The following is a 15,608-nucleotide window of genomic DNA, read 5'->3' as shown; positions in this document are numbered from 1 at the left end:
GGGAGGTCCCAGAAAATCATTCAGAAGCGCATCTTTCCATAGAGAACCATTGATGAAATTCTCTGACTTCCTTTTAAAAATAGCTAAAAAAAATTCCACGCTGTCACTGGAAATCTCAGAGAACGGGAACATTTTCCACATGTCAAACAACATAAATGAAAACTTTTTAGACATTTGTTTAAACCAAAAAAAAAAAAAAAGATTCTTAATAAAAAGAAAACTAGAAACACTTTTAAGTCATTAGCAGGACTTGAAAACCTTCTCCTATAAATAAAAGTTGGGATACAGATAAAGCTTCTGTGTGATGAAAATGCCTTAAACTGAAAAGCCACTTAGTCACCTGATGGACAGAAGGACTCTGGTGCCACTGTGTTGTGCATTGCCCTTCTGGGGTCAGTGGATAAGTGAGCAGAGGGTCCCGGAAAAGGGATACATTTCTATAGCACCCCAAGGGATATGGAACACTATTGCATTTTAAGAGTGAAATGCTTTCAGTCAGTACATGCTTTTAAACCTGTAAGTAACAACAAAAATGAATAAAAAGACTTTTGTCTCATCCGAGTCATTTAAAAAATTTTTTGTTTTGTTTTGTGCTGCTTTTGTCTTTAGCAAAACCATTCATTCCATAAATGATAAACACAGATGTAGCTATACCCTAGAATGCATTTTGCAATGGAATTCAGTACAGTTTTCTTATCATCAAAGAAAGGCAAGAAGGGAAAGGCCTGCTAAGTCTTTAAAAGCACAATGCCACTATGCAAAGGAAAGGATTATGACCCTGGAAGTTTTCTTGAGCTCACGTTCATGTTCTTAACAAGAGGTGTTCTGTGTATAGAAAACCAAAACAACTAATTAATGAAAAAATATATATATACCTTCATTTCAGTGGGGGAAAATTAGTCAAATGAGTGATATCACATATTATAGATGAAACTTCTTAATTGATTGCTTCACTTTGCCACAGTTGATTTAAAAAAGAAAAATGTTCACCTTGGAATTTTTCTGCCCACAATTGTATTTTGTCAGTAATGTCTTTGTCTTTGGTTCTTAACATCCTCCCTGATGATCAAGGATGCTGTTGAACAAATCTTGAATGTGTAATCAGCCAAATAAACAAGATAGGGCTGAAATCTACTCTGAAGTCTATCAATCTTGTCTGTTGAGGTTCAAGGCTTCTCTTAGCTTTGACTCCTACAGTGCATAAAAGGTGAGAGAGTTGTGTGCACTCATTCCAATCTCCCTGTAATTAGACCTGCAGTGAAAGGAAAGTTGTTTTTTTTTCCTCCTACAACTCAAGCACACTTTATATCACTTTCATTTTTGCAGAGGGGGGAAAAAAAGGCATGAATTATAGTGCCATACAAATAATTCCCTAGGTGTGCATTACTTGTTTGGCTATCTGTTCTGCACAAAATGGTCTGCTCTGAATGTAAACCAGGAGTAGCAAATGCAGCACTCACCATGCCGGGTTTACACCCACCATCATCACCATTCTCAGAGCAATTCTCTTGTGTAAATTCCATTTTTCAATTGATGTTGCTAAACAGATGACTCCAATTAGCAGTAGGTGAAAGTCTTTGAAATAAGCAGATGCCACCTGAAATCACAATAAAGCCCATGCTTATTTACGTTGGTGGAGGAAAAATAACATTGCTCAAGAAAAAACATCGTTATGCTGTTCTTAACTTTGACCTTCAACTACATAATCTCTCTATTTTGGTGAGAGAAATGTACATGAGTCTGAATACAAATTTAAGTATGCTTTGTATTCTTACCCAGAAATAGCAGTGCTAAAGAAAATGGACACAACAAGGAGGATGCAAGATACTGGGTTTTTAAAAAGCTGAGTAACATCAGGCAAGTACCTTATATGCTTTAATTCCTGTATCTGTAAACTGGGATGAACTGATCTATGCACTTAGGGTGGAATGGCAGATACTGTGATTTGGAAACCCCTAAATATCTTCCTCACCACCCACTATGCTATAAATGCAGTCATACCTTCATATTTTGAATGCTTTTACCTTTCTTGTCATTGTTAGGGTCATCGAGTCCATTCTGACTCATAGTGACCCTATGTACAAAAGAAAAAACACTGCCCAGTCCTGCGCCATCCTCACAATCCTTGTTATGCTTGAGCCCGCTGTTGCAGCCACTATGTCAGTCCCAACTCATTGAGGGTTTCCTCTTTTTCTTTGACCCTCTACCAAGCACGTCCTTCTCCAGGGACTGATCCTTCTTTATAAGTTAGTATAACACAAATACTCTTTTTTTTTTTTTTAATAATTTTTATTGAGCTTTAAGTGAACATTTACAAATCAAGTCAGTCTGTCACGTGTAAGCTTATATACACCTTACTCCATAATCCCACTTACTCTCCCTCTAATGAGTCAGCCCTTCCGGTCTCTCCTTTAGTAACAATTTTGCCAGTTCCTAACCCTCTCTACCCTCCCATCTCCCCTCCAGACAGGAGATGGCAACGCAGTCTTAAGTGTCCACCTGATACAAGTAGCTCACTCTTCATCAACATCTCTCTCCAACCCATTGTCCAGTCCCTTCCATGTCTGATGAGTTGTCTTTGGGAATGGTTCCTGTCCTGGGCCAACAGAAGGTTTGGGGACCATGACCGCCGGGATTCCTCTACTCTCAGTCAGACCATTAAGTCTGGTCTTTTTATGAGAATTTGGGGTCTGCATCCCACTGATCTTCTGCTCCCTCAGGGGTTCTCTGTTGTGCTCCCTGTCAGGGCAGTCATCAGTTGTAACACAAATACTCTTGAGTAAACCGGTATTTTAAGCCATTGTCAGCTAACAATTTTCAGAGATCAGTTAAGTGTTTAGACACTTTGAGCAGCTGTTAAGTGCTCTGAAGTATGTTAGGTACATAAACTCTTTCTCAAAGAAAGGATTTTGTGCTCAAATAAGTTGGTAAAACAGAGTTTTGAAATACTAAAATTTTCTTTCCTGCACATCTTCTCACAACTTTTACAATACTAATGTTTATTTTCACTTTCCAAAGTGGGGGAGGTGGGAGGAGGGATCATATACTGTATATTTTACAAACTCATTTAATCGTAAAAACTTCATTTAAGAAAAAATTTGTATGTGCTACCCCACGGGACAAGGACCCTGTGGTTAAGTGCCAGGCTGCTAACCTAAAGGTTGCCAGTTTCAAAGCTACCAGCCACTTCTTAGGAGAAAGATGTGGCAGTCTGTTTCCATAAAGATTCATTGTCAAATGTTGAGTCGATTCCAGTAGCGACCGTATAGGACAGGGCAGAACTGTTCCACTAGAGTTTCCTTTACAAGAGCAGATGGAGCCACTGGGTAGGTTTGAACTGCCAACATTTCAGTTTGCAGCCAAGCACTTAACCACTGTACCACCAGGACTTCCCCATAAAGATTAGAGCCTTGGAAACCCAATGGAGCAGTTCTCCTCTGCCTATAGGATTGCTATGAGTCAGAACCGACTCAACGGGAAGGGTTTTTTGTTTTTTTTTTTTTTTTTACCTCATGAGGCTGGTATTCAAGAGAACTGACTTCAGGAAACGGTTGTTGTTGTTGTTAGGTGCCGTTGAGTTGCTTTTGTACCCTACGTACAAACAGAAAGAAACATTGCCTGGTCCTGCGTCATCCTCACAATCATTGTTATGCTTGAGCTCATTGTTGCAGCTACTGTGTCAAACCATCTCCTTGAGGGTCTTCTTCATTTTTGATGACCCTCTACTTTACCAAGCATGATGTCCTTCTCCAGGGTCCAGTCCCTCCTGATAACATGTCCAAAGTATGTGAGACGAAGTCTCACCATCCTTGCTTCTAATGAGCATTCTGGCTGTATGTCTTCCAAGACAGATTTGTTCATTCTTCTGGCCATCCATGGTCAATATCCTTTGCCGACACCATAATTAAAAGGCATCAATTCTTCAGTCTTCCTTGTTCATTGTTCAGCTTTCACATGCATATGAGGCAATTGAAAACACCATGGCTTGGGTCAAGCACACCTTAGTCCTCAAAGTGACATCTTTGCTTTTTAACACTTTAAAGAGGTCTTTTGCAGAAGATTTGCCCAATGCAATGAATCATTTCTTGACTGCTGCTTCTATGGGCATTGATTGTGGATCCAAGTAAGGTATAATCCTTCACAATTTCAGTTTTTTCTCCATTTATCATGACGTTGATTATTGATCCAGTTGTGAGAATTTCTGTTTTCTCTATGTTGAGGTGTAATCCATACTGAAGGCTGTGGTCTTTGATCTTCGACAGTAAGTGCTTCAAGTCCTTTTGGCTTTCAGCAAGCAAGGCTGTGTCATCTGCATAACACAGGTTGTTAATGAATCTCCCTCCAATTGTCCAATCCCCATTTTTCTTTATATAGTCCAGTGTCTTAGTCATCTAGAGCTCCTATAATAGAAATGCCACAGTTAGATGGCTTTAACAAACATAAATTTATTCTCTCACAGTCTAGTAGGCTACAAGTCTAAATTCAGGGCATCACCTTCAGGGGAAGGCTTTCTCTCTCTGTTGTCTCTGGAGGAAGGTCCATGTCATCAATCTTCCTTTGGCCTTGGAGCTTCTCCACACAGGAACCTCAGGTCCAGAGGACGACCTCTGCTCCCGACATTGCTTTCTTGGTGGTATGAGGTCCCCAACTCTCTACTTGCTTCGCTTTCCTTTTATCTCTTGTAAGATAAAAGGTGGTGGAGGCTGCACTCCTGGGACACTTCCTTTCATTGGATCAGGGATATGACCTGAGCAAGAGTGTTACATCCCACCCTAATCCTCTTTAACCACAGGCAGAAATTCTGATTTACAACACTTAGGAAAAATGGAGTACAAGCACACAATACTGGAATCATGGCCTGACCAAGTTGACACATAATTTTGGTGGACCATATTCAATCCAGGACATCCACTTTCTCAGATTATTTGCTCAGCATACAGACCGACAAAGTATGAGGAAAGGATATAACCCTGACGCACACTTTTCTTGACTTTAAACCATGCAGTGCCCCCTTGTTCTGTTCTAACGACTGCCTCTTGGTCTAAGTACAGATTCCTCATGAGCACATAAGTGTTCTGGAATTCTCATTCTTTGCATTGTTATCTGTAATTTGTTAAGATATCCATAATTTGTTATGATGCAGTCAAATGCCTTTGCATAGTCAATAAAACACAGGTAAACATCTTTCTTGTATTCTCAGCTTTCAGCCATGATCCATCTGGCATCAGAATGTCATGTTCCATGTCCTCTTCTGAATCCAGCTTGAATTTCTGGCAGTTCACTGTCAATGTACTGCTGTAACTGCTTTTGAATGATCTTCAGCAAAATTTTACTTTTATGCAATATTAATGATATTGTTTGATAATTTCTGTGTTCTGTTGGATCACCTTTCTTTGAAATGGGTACAAACATGGATCTCTTCCAGTTGGTTGCCAGGTAGCTGCCTTCCAAATTTCTTGGTATAGACGAGTGCTTCCAGCGCTGCATCTGTTTGTTGAAACATCTCAACTGGAAGTGCTTGGCTAGACTGAATCACAAGACTGTGCAGAAAGAGTGGATTGTAAGAGGGAATAGCGTTTAAAAAATCAAATAATGTCTAGAAGAAGAAATGGAAGAGTCGGAACAGAACAATTCCAATGTTATATAGATCCATGGCGAAAAAGGGAAAACAATTCTGATGGTGATTTTATTTTAGATTGTACCTGTATTTTTAATACAGTTTACTAAGCTTGACTTTGTTTCAACCAAAGTAAAAATTGATGATTACCCTGAAATAAAAAGTTGACCAGTGGAAACTTTAATGTTTTTTAAATGTTAATTTATTACATTTTTCAAAGTTTATATGATCTCTTTATGTTCTATAGTAATTGGATAATGGAAAAATAAATAATTACATCAATTTCTTTATTATTTCATTTATTAAGTATTCTAACATTGAATAAGCATCTGTACGAAACATTCTTAACAGAAGTGGAGGATGCAGGAATAAATGCCTGACATGTTTTTCCCTAGTATTTTTACCCAATTGGACAGCTCTTCCATTCTCAAGGAAACCCTGGTGGCGTAGTGGTTAAGTGCTATGGCTGCTAACCAAAAGGTCAGCAGCTCAAATTCACGAGGTGATCCTTGGAAACACTGTGGGGCAGTTCTACTCTGTCCTGTAGGGTTGCTATGAGTCTGAATCAACTTGATGGCAATGGGTTGCTTTTGTTTTCCATTCTTAAATATCAGAACTTTCTCAATAGGTCTGTATTTTTTTTTTTTGTTGTTTTTTTCTGTATCCCATAGCCCTTGATTGTTTTCTTTTTAACATATCACATTATTTTTGGCATATCAGTGTTATTTGTTTAACTGGTTATTGCCTATCTTTCCTATTACACTACACATTTCATGAGAACCAGAACTCTGTTTTGCTCACCACCACATATTTGGCACCTGGCAAGTGTTGGCACAGAGCGGGCGCTCAGTGAATAGTATTGAATGAATGATGGGGGGAATGAGGGAGTCAGTAAATAAGCTATCATCTCTGAGCTCCTAAAATCCAGTTGTCCACACTTTGTCTCCAACCTCCTAATCCCCTCTCTCAACTCTTACTCTTGATATAAGCATTCTTTCAATTTACTGGTGCCTCCAGACTTGTGAACAATTTTTGTCCCTCCCTGGTTCTACTCCCTGCCTCTGTGACTATTCCTTCTCAGCCTACTTTGCAAATTAGTTTTTCTCCACCCTTCTTTTCAATGCTAGTATTCTACAGGGTCCTGTTTGCAGTCTTCTTGTTTTGTTCACCTGATGGGTGTATTTTATGGATTCATCTTCTATCGCTATGTGACTAAAATAATGCCTAGCTCATAGTAGGCACTCATCACACACTTGTTGAATGAAAGCTGAGACACCAAGATCTGTATGTCCAGATGGATAAGCCTTCTGAGTTCCAGACTGGTGTATTCAACTGGACATGTCCATTTGAATTTCCTATAAGCAGGCAACACATCTAAAACAGTACTTCCCAGCTTCTTGCTTCCCAACCTTCAAGCTCTTCCTCTTGTACCCCCTTTTGCAGTGAATAAAACTTCTATCTACTCAGTTGCCCAAGCCAGAAACTTGAGGGTTGGCTGTGATTCCTTGTTCATCTCCAATCTGTGCCTGTTAGTTATCAATTCATATTCCAGTTCTTTCACATTTTTTAAACACATCCACTTTTTTGTATTCTTATGGTACTACTTTAACTAAGGCCCTCACCATTTCTCACCTGGTTATTGTATGATCTGCCCTTTTCTGATCTATCCCATACCACTGTCACAGAAACCTTTATAAAATGTAAATCTGAACACATTATTGGCCTTTCTATAATCCTTCAGAGTGCTTGGGTGGTGCAAATGGTTTAGGTGCTCAGCTGTTAACCAAAAGGTTAAAGGTTTGAGTCCACCCAGAGGCACCTAGAAGAAAGAAAAATCAGCCATTGAAAATCCTATGGACATAGTTCATGTGGGGTCCTCATGATTTGGAATCAACTTGATAGCAACTTAGGTTTTTTTTTGTTTTTAATAATCCTTCAGTGGGCAAATCCAATCTTCTCAATGTGTCATTCAAGGTCCTTCTTCATCTGCTCCCTGCTCATCTCCCCAGCTTTGTCTTTCACCATCCCACCCAGTTCTTCCTATATGGGCAGTTGCCCAAATGCAGAAATGATTTAAAACAGGCTTGTCATTTGACCTGGAACTTAATCTCCCTCTTGCCTTGGTTACTTTTAATCTTCCTTCCTGGGTTAACTCAGATGTCAGTTCTTCTAAGATGCCTTCCCTGGATACTCTAGTCTGGGTTGGATGAGTCTTCACTCTGTTATAGCACGTTTTAAACTATATAGTTATTATTTCTTTACTTAACTAGTCCCTCCATTAGGCTAGATTTTTTTTTGAAAGCAGAGAGGTATCTAATTGATCACTGTATTTATAGACTTAGCACAGGCCTGGCACTCAGTAGATATTGTTGAATTAATAAACGCCTACCTTCAAGGATCTTAAATGGTATTAACCCATTAAAAAATCCATTGCTATCTAGTCAATTCTGACTCATAGCAACCCTGTAGGGCAGAGTAGAACTGCCCCATAGGGTTTCCAAGGAGTGCCTGGTGGATTCAAACTGCCAACGTTTTGGTTAGCAGCTAAACAGAGCGTGCAATAAATTTCATAGATGCATGAGAGATACCTCCTCAAGGTACAGTTGAGGTTTAAAGAGTAAGTGATCACTTTTGCCTGGAGGAACTGGGAAGGTCTTCTTATAGGAGCTGATGCTCAAGTTAATTATTGAAAGATTACTAGACATTATAACTTACCTTTTATAATTTTGCTTATGGAAATAAGCCCCACCCATCTACTTTCTCATCGCTGTGAGAATTAAATGAGAGAATAAATTCAAAACTACTTTAAAGAGTACAAAGGAACATATAGAAAGAAGCCATTACTAGTAAGTGATTAAACACAGATGTCCAGAACAGTAAGGTATTCTTGTTGTAATCTCTTTAGTTATACCAGGGGTTGACTGACTTTTTCTGTGAATAGTGAGCTAGAAAACATTTTAGGCTTTATGAGCCACATGGTCTCTATCACAACTACTCAACTTTGCCATTGTAGCACAAAAGCATTGGCAATATGGAAATAAATGGCTAATGGCTGTGTTCCAATAAAACTTTATTAAAAAAAAAAAGGAATCAGACTATGTATTTGGCCCTCAGGCTCATAGTTTGCCAATCACTTTAATAGACTATGCAAACAAACTATAACCTATGGCCCCACTGTCTAAATGAAATTAATTGTTAAGCCTAAGGAGGAGTTTTCATATTCTCTGTTTTTCCTTGTATTGCCTATTCTTTGGTTTTCATCAGTCAGTATATTCATGGAAAAACATTAGCCACAAGCAGATGTGTTTGCTTTTAGCCCATTTGTCTAGGAGGTAATGGAAGCAGGTGCTACTGGTTTGTAAATGACACTTACAAATATAACTATTTCTGAGGCAAAATTGGTGTGTCAAAATTCCTAATGAATCTGAAATCTATTTACAAGGTTGAGATAGTTATATTTCTGTCTCAAAATGGGATTTCATTAAAAAAATTTATGGAATTTTGCAAACAGAGCATCTGGGTTCTCTCTTAGATATGCAATATGCCAGTTGAGCAACCTTTCTACAAGTCAGTATACCCAACTGTAAAAGTCGAAGACCACCTCACGTCGAGTTTGTGAATTAAATGAAATAAGGGTTTTTTTTTTAACGCTTTGCAAATTATAATTTATATGTTTATAAAGCCTATATTTTGTTTTTTAATTTTTATTTATGTCGTGTTACTAAATCCAATGGTCTGTTTCTAGTTTTCACAGTAGCTGGCCTATCAGCAGATTTAAAACATTTGATCATTGCCTTGTCCTTAAAACCTTTGCTTTCTTTGGCCTCCAGAACTCACACTCTTCTGGTTTTCCTCCTATCTCAATAACCTTTCCTCCTCGGTTTTCTTTGCTAGTACTTTCTCTTCTCAGTGATCTCTCACTGTTGTATTTCTCCAGAGGTCAATTATTTATCTTTTGCCTTTCTATCTCCACTCATTATCTAAGAGAACTCTTCAAAGCTTAGGGCTTTAAATACCATCTATATGCTGATGGCTCTCAAATCTATATCTCTAGCTCAGCTATCTTCATGAACTCTGGACTCATTTGTATCCAACCACTTACGTAAAACCTTCACTTAGATGTCTAATAAGTATATCAGGCTTACTTGCCCAGTGCTGAACTCTAGGTCTCAACCCTTTGCTACAAGTCTACTGTGCCCATAATCTTTCTCATCTCAATTGATGGAAACTCCATCTTTCTAGTTAGTATGTCAAAAAGTTGTGTGTCATCCTTGACTCCCCTCTTTCAAACATATGTCATATCCAATCGATCAGGACAGTTTATTGTTATTACCTTCACAACAGATCATGAATATATTCAATGTCATTACTGCTATCCCTGATCTGAATCACTGTGTTCTTTCACTTGGATTATTGCAATAACCTCCTACCTGTGTCCTTATTTCTCAACGCTGCAGACCAAGTGATCCTTTCAAAATCTAACTCAGATTATGCCACTCTTCTGCTCCAAACTGTACAGAGGGTATGATTTCATTTAGACTGAAAACCTTACAATGGCCTACTTTGGCCCTACGTGGTCCAGCCCTGTCATCATCTTCTATCATTGTCCCCTTCACGCACTCTGCTCAATCACATGGCAGGCATGTACCTCCCTTAAGGTTTTGCACTGGGTGTTGCCTCTTCTGCAATGGCCTTTACCCAAATATCCAAATACAGTTTATGGCTCAATTGTCTTCCTCGAGTCTTTGTTCAAGTATCACCATCTCAATGAGGTCTGCCCTCTATTTAAAACTGTAACCCTCTCCTCATCCCATTATCCTGCTGTATTTTCCCACAGCACCAGTTACCTTCTAACTCAGTCTATAATTTACCTTTTCATTTGGTTTATTGTTTATTGCCTCTCTTTCTAGGAAGACAGGGAGTTTTTGTCTCTTTCTATTCATTGCTGTATTTTAAGTGCCTAGCAGAGTGCCTAGTGCATAAATATTTATTGAAAGACTGAAAAAATACATTATATATACACATGTGTGTATCCACATATTCATGTAAAATTATATATATAAACATTTTCAATGGTATCAACAATACCTATTTTGGACTATTATATTGGCACACTCTAAATATTTAGCATTTCAGGTTAAATCCAACAGATAGGAGAGAAATTCAATATTGTTGATATACTTCAAGCACAAAATATACTCAGAAAGTTTAGATATTTAGCATTGGCTTAATAGATAAAGTAAGGTTAGAATAACAGTACACAAAAAGAACAGTGTGTAAGGCTTTGAATTTCAGTGAGGACATTAAAGACATATTATCCCACTAAATGGCAGATTTAAGATTCAAAGATGCTGCAATAGGCTGGAATGATAGTTTAAATCTATTAAAACAAACTGTTTTTGATATTAAAACTCATAAGAATGCTTTGATACTTAATTAGAATAACTCTTTCATATATATTATTTGATTCAATTGTTACAATATCCCTTGAGTTGTGTGGCATTATCATTGCTCATTTAGAGATGAGAAGAAAAAAGTCATTATCATTTAGAGACATGATCAGGATCATACAAGTGATTAGTGCTAAATATCAGGTTTTAAGCTCAGATCTGCTGACTGAAGCTCTAGCTCTATACCCTGTAGCTTTGGTCAACTAAACCCAACCCAGTGCCCTTGAGTCGATTCTGACTCACAGCGAGGGTTTGGTCAACTATTTACTAGTAAAAAGTCAGTTGCCTTATCTGAAAACAAGATCATAAGATTGAAAACCAGTTTTTTCCAGCAAAAGTCCAAAGGACTTTGGTTTGCTTCAAATTTCAGTTAGGTTAACTGTATGAAAACAGTCACGTAAAGTTGAAAACAAAATAAGGCTTAAATACCTGAAGGGAAATAATAGTATCACTAAGCTTTGCAACAGTGAGAGTGTTTGGAGAGTCAGCTATTTAATTTTGCAAATGTACAAATAATGTGAGTATGAATTGATGTAGTGAGTGCTTTCCATGTGATAGACTTTATGTTTAATTAATTTAATTGTTAAGAATCACTGACAAACTAGAGTTAGTTCTGGGAAAATAAGATGATGGTGTCGAGGGGGGGGCCATGATTGTGCAGTGGTTAAAGTACTCAGCTGCTAAAGGAATGGTCATCAATTCCAACCCACCAGCAGCTCTGTGGGAGAAAGATGTGGCAGTCTGCCTCCATGAAGATTACAGCCCTGGAAACCCTGTAGGGCAGTTCTACTCTGTTCTGTAGTGTCGCTATGAATCAGAGTCGATTCCACAGCAGTGGGTTTGTTTTTGTTGTTGTTGTTTTTGGTGTCAATGGAGGTGGTGAAAATTTGAGGATGGGAGTTGAGTTCTGAAAACCATGTAGACTGGAGTTGGGAAGACTGTCGGTGGAAATGCTATTTATTTTCAAATCCAAACAACTTTATCATGTGGAAGATATCCAAGGCTTATTTGTGGAATCCTAGATATTAGAGAAAGGTTTAATATGGCAAAGTGACTGAGTCTCAGAGTCTATGACTGTTAAATTAGCATGAGGCAGACACCTTTTGGAATAAAGAACTCAGGTAGGTATCAAAGAAGCCCTGGTGGCACAATGGTTAAGTGCTTGGCTGCTAACGGAAAGATTGTCAGTTGGAACCCAACCAGCCACTCCACAGGAGAAATAGGCGGTAGTCTGCTTCTGTAAAGATTTACAGCCTTGGTATCCCTATGGGGTGGTTCTATTCTGTCCTATACAATTACTATGGGCCAGAATTCAACTCAATGGCAATGGGTTTGGTGTTTGGTTTGGGGTAGGTATCAGCAGCCTGAGTGATGCAGGCACTATTGGCATCTAGAATTTTGCTGCCTTTAGTCAGCCCCCCCACCCCCCAATCAAAAGCTGTAATGGTGCAGTGGTTAAGCACTTGGGCTACAAACCTACAGGTTGGTGATTTGAACCAACCAACCACTGAAAGATGTGGTAGTCTGCTTCCATAAAGATTATAGCCTTGGAAACCCTGTGGGGTAGTACCACCCTGTCTTTATAAGGTCACTATAAGTCAGAATTGACTCAACAGCAAGAGTTCTTTTTGTTTTTGTTTTTTTAGTCAGGCTCCAGACACGTCAGAGAGTCAGAGGTAGTCAGAATTGACTCAACAGCAAGAGTTCTTTTTGTTTTTGTTTTTTTAGTCAGGCTCCAGACACGTCAGAGAGTCAGAGGTATATCTTTGGCAGCCCCCACCCAGTCAGGCCTGCCTAGGCCCCCTTTTCCTCCTGCTTCCCTCTAATTGTTCCATGCCTCTCCCAAAGCAAGCCTACTCAGGTCTGCTTGCTACAGAAATGCCCCATAGCTACAATTAATCTCATTTCTACTTCAGCTTCTATAAAAAGAAAAAAAAAAGTAAATTTTGCTAGTTTTTATTCAATCGTAAGAGATAAATGGGTGGCTGTTAAGCTTAACTGTTTCTGGAGGCCTGATTACCCAAGCCAAAAGGTCAGGGCTTAACAATTTGGCATCCTATTTTTGAGAACCTGTCGACCCTTTATATATTTATTTTTATATTCCTGTTATCAAGAGCCGTAGGGCATGCTGGAGTGTGGGAGAAACTTCTTATATTATAGATCCCAGATTCCATGGGGCGGCAGAGCTTCAGCTCAGGGGTTGGAGGAACTGAAGTATAGCCTTCTACTCCAAATAGCTGAGATTAGAAAGAAAAGATTCAAGATTACACGTGGGGGGAAGTACACTAAGAAAAAAGGATCAGAAGTGCAAAATTGGACTTTGGCGCCAACGTGGAGAAAAATGACCTGGAAATAAGGAAGGAAACAGCTCGTCTCATAAGAAGCACTGCATGAAAGGGTTGGCTAAAAAAAAAAAAAAAAAAAAATCACCCTCATTACAAGATGGATGAGTCTGAAAATAGCAATATTGGACCCAAGCAAATGACAGAAGTCCAAAGGTGATAAATTGCAGACTGGCATCTTGAATTTGACATCTTTCCTGGCAACTGTTTCAGCTGTGGTTTTTTTAGGTAGTTGCTGTGTGCTGGAGACAGGAGACTGCATGGAGACTGATATCCTGGTTTCAGTGCATTTCAGGCCTTTAAGGGGAAACTGAATACATTTTCTTCAGGTGGGTACCCTTGAAAAAAAAAAAAATTTTTTTTTTTTTTTTTTGCGGTATAAAGCTGAGAACCACCTCTCAGCATGAACAAACTCCTCTCAGCAAGAGCACAATAGAAATGCACATGAAAGTTAATTTGGCTTTATCTTTTGAAATGGTAGGTTTCTGGAAAAGAGAACGGGAAGCTTTTTCGTAATTAAAACAAAATGAAAAAAATCGTTTTTCCAACGCTGTATGAGACTGAATCCTACTGAGTAGGAAAAGCTTATGTAGGACTTGAGAGAGTTGCCCCTTTCGTGGGGAGGAAGGTACGAGGCATAGATGCTGGCCAGAAAAGGAAGGGCCATGCATTTTCCTACTAGCAGGCACGACTCAAAAGCTGCCACCTACATCTCTTCCCTGAAGCTGGGCACTCATGCCATATTCTGAGGGGAAAAACATCTGGAAGTTTCAGGGACTTATGTTTTGAGTCTTGTCAACAGTATGATTGCTCCCTTTAAAAACAACTCTTCTCAGACTTGGGAGTAGTGACGTGAACAGGCACATGTACACCAATATTCATGGCAGCACTATTCGTAATAGCCAAAAAGTCAAAACAACCCAGATACCCAGCAACAGAAGAATGGATAAACAAAATGTGGTATATACATACAACAGAACATTGTTGTTGTCGTTGTTAGTTCCTGTTGAGTTGACTCCGACTCATAGTGACCCCATGTGTGCAGAGCAGAACTGCTCCATAGGGTTTTAAGGCCATGACCTTCCAGAAGCAGATTGCCAGGCCTGTCTTCCCAAGGAGCCTCTGTGTGTGGGTTCAAGCCGCCAACCTTTCGGTCAGTAAGTAGTCAAGTGCTTAACTGTTTGCCCCACCCAGGGAGTCTCAATGGAGTATTAACTCTGTCGTAAAGAGAAATGAGGTTCTGACCCATGCCATAATATGGACGAACCTTGAAAATATTCTCCTGAGTGAGATAAGTAAAAAACAAATATTGTATGATCTTACTAATATGAAGTACCTAGAATAGGCAAATATATAGAGATCAGAGTTTAATAGTGGTTACCAGGGATGGGAAGGAGGGAAAATAGGGGGAATTACTGGTTTGGAAGCATTGAGTTTTTGTTTATTGGGATGGAAAATTTGGCAAAGGAAATTGGTGATAATAGCCCATGACTGATGTAATTGATCTCACTGAATTGTATGCATGGAAAATGTTCAATTGGCAAATGTTTCGTTATCTACATTTTTACAACGATTAAAATAAGAACAAAAACTTGTCTTGATGGAAAGGTCAGCCCAAAATGGGGGATCTAATTGTGACAAACATTTCCAGGAGACTTACCGTTTTGGATGGCATGATTCCAAACAAGGGGAACATCAAACCAGGCAGCAAAGCCGTTACCGACAGAGGCAAGGCTTCTGAGAGCCAAAATATAGCAACCACAAAGAGTGTGTAAGCGGCTTCTGCTTCCTAGAAAGAAGGAAAGCAAAACAGGTGAAATTAGGAGGCTGGGGAAATCACCATACAAATTACGCAATATTTGCACATGAAGCCCGGTCACAAACGAGGCCAGAAGCAGCTCTGAAGTCCTCTGCACCTTTGATTTGGGCAGAAAGTAATCATTTCTCAGAGGTTCTAAGGGCCAAGTTTCATAAACATGAAAAACCAGAGAGAAAAAACTTTTCAATCATTAAGTTCCTTTCACATTTCCTTCTAAGCAGATAACCATATATAGCCAATTTTCTGTGCCGATACCAATGTATACAGATGTTTGCGTTCACATTCATATGGTCTGGTTCTCTGGGAGTCCAGAAATTGCCAAGTCACAGCCTTTCTCTGGGACAGGGTGCACACCTGCCTTTTAATTTGCACTCCTTGGT

The 15,608-nt window shown here is 39.1% G+C and overlaps 1 protein-coding gene across 1 annotated transcript in view; it reads right to left on the bottom strand.

The window, feature by feature from the left end:
• SLC13A1 (solute carrier family 13 member 1) overlaps positions 1-15,608 on the bottom strand; it is an 86,493-nt gene that overhangs the window by 49,452 nt on the left and 21,433 nt on the right. The window contains exons 2-3 of the mRNA XM_049893137.1: positions 15,070-15,198; positions 1,461-1,597 (exon numbers count right to left, since the gene is read on the bottom strand). Coding sequence (XP_049749094.1) covers positions 1,461-1,597; positions 15,070-15,198 — 266 coding nt within the window. The remainder of the gene's footprint in view (positions 1-1,460; positions 1,598-15,069; positions 15,199-15,608) is intronic.

Source organism: Elephas maximus, chromosome 8, assembly GCF_024166365.1.
Source record: "Elephas maximus indicus isolate mEleMax1 chromosome 8, mEleMax1 primary haplotype, whole genome shotgun sequence".
Lineage (NCBI taxonomy): Eukaryota > Metazoa > Chordata > Mammalia > Proboscidea > Elephantidae > Elephas > Elephas maximus.
Note: the sequence above shows the minus strand (reverse complement) of the source record. Positions and strands in the feature narration are given on the sequence as shown.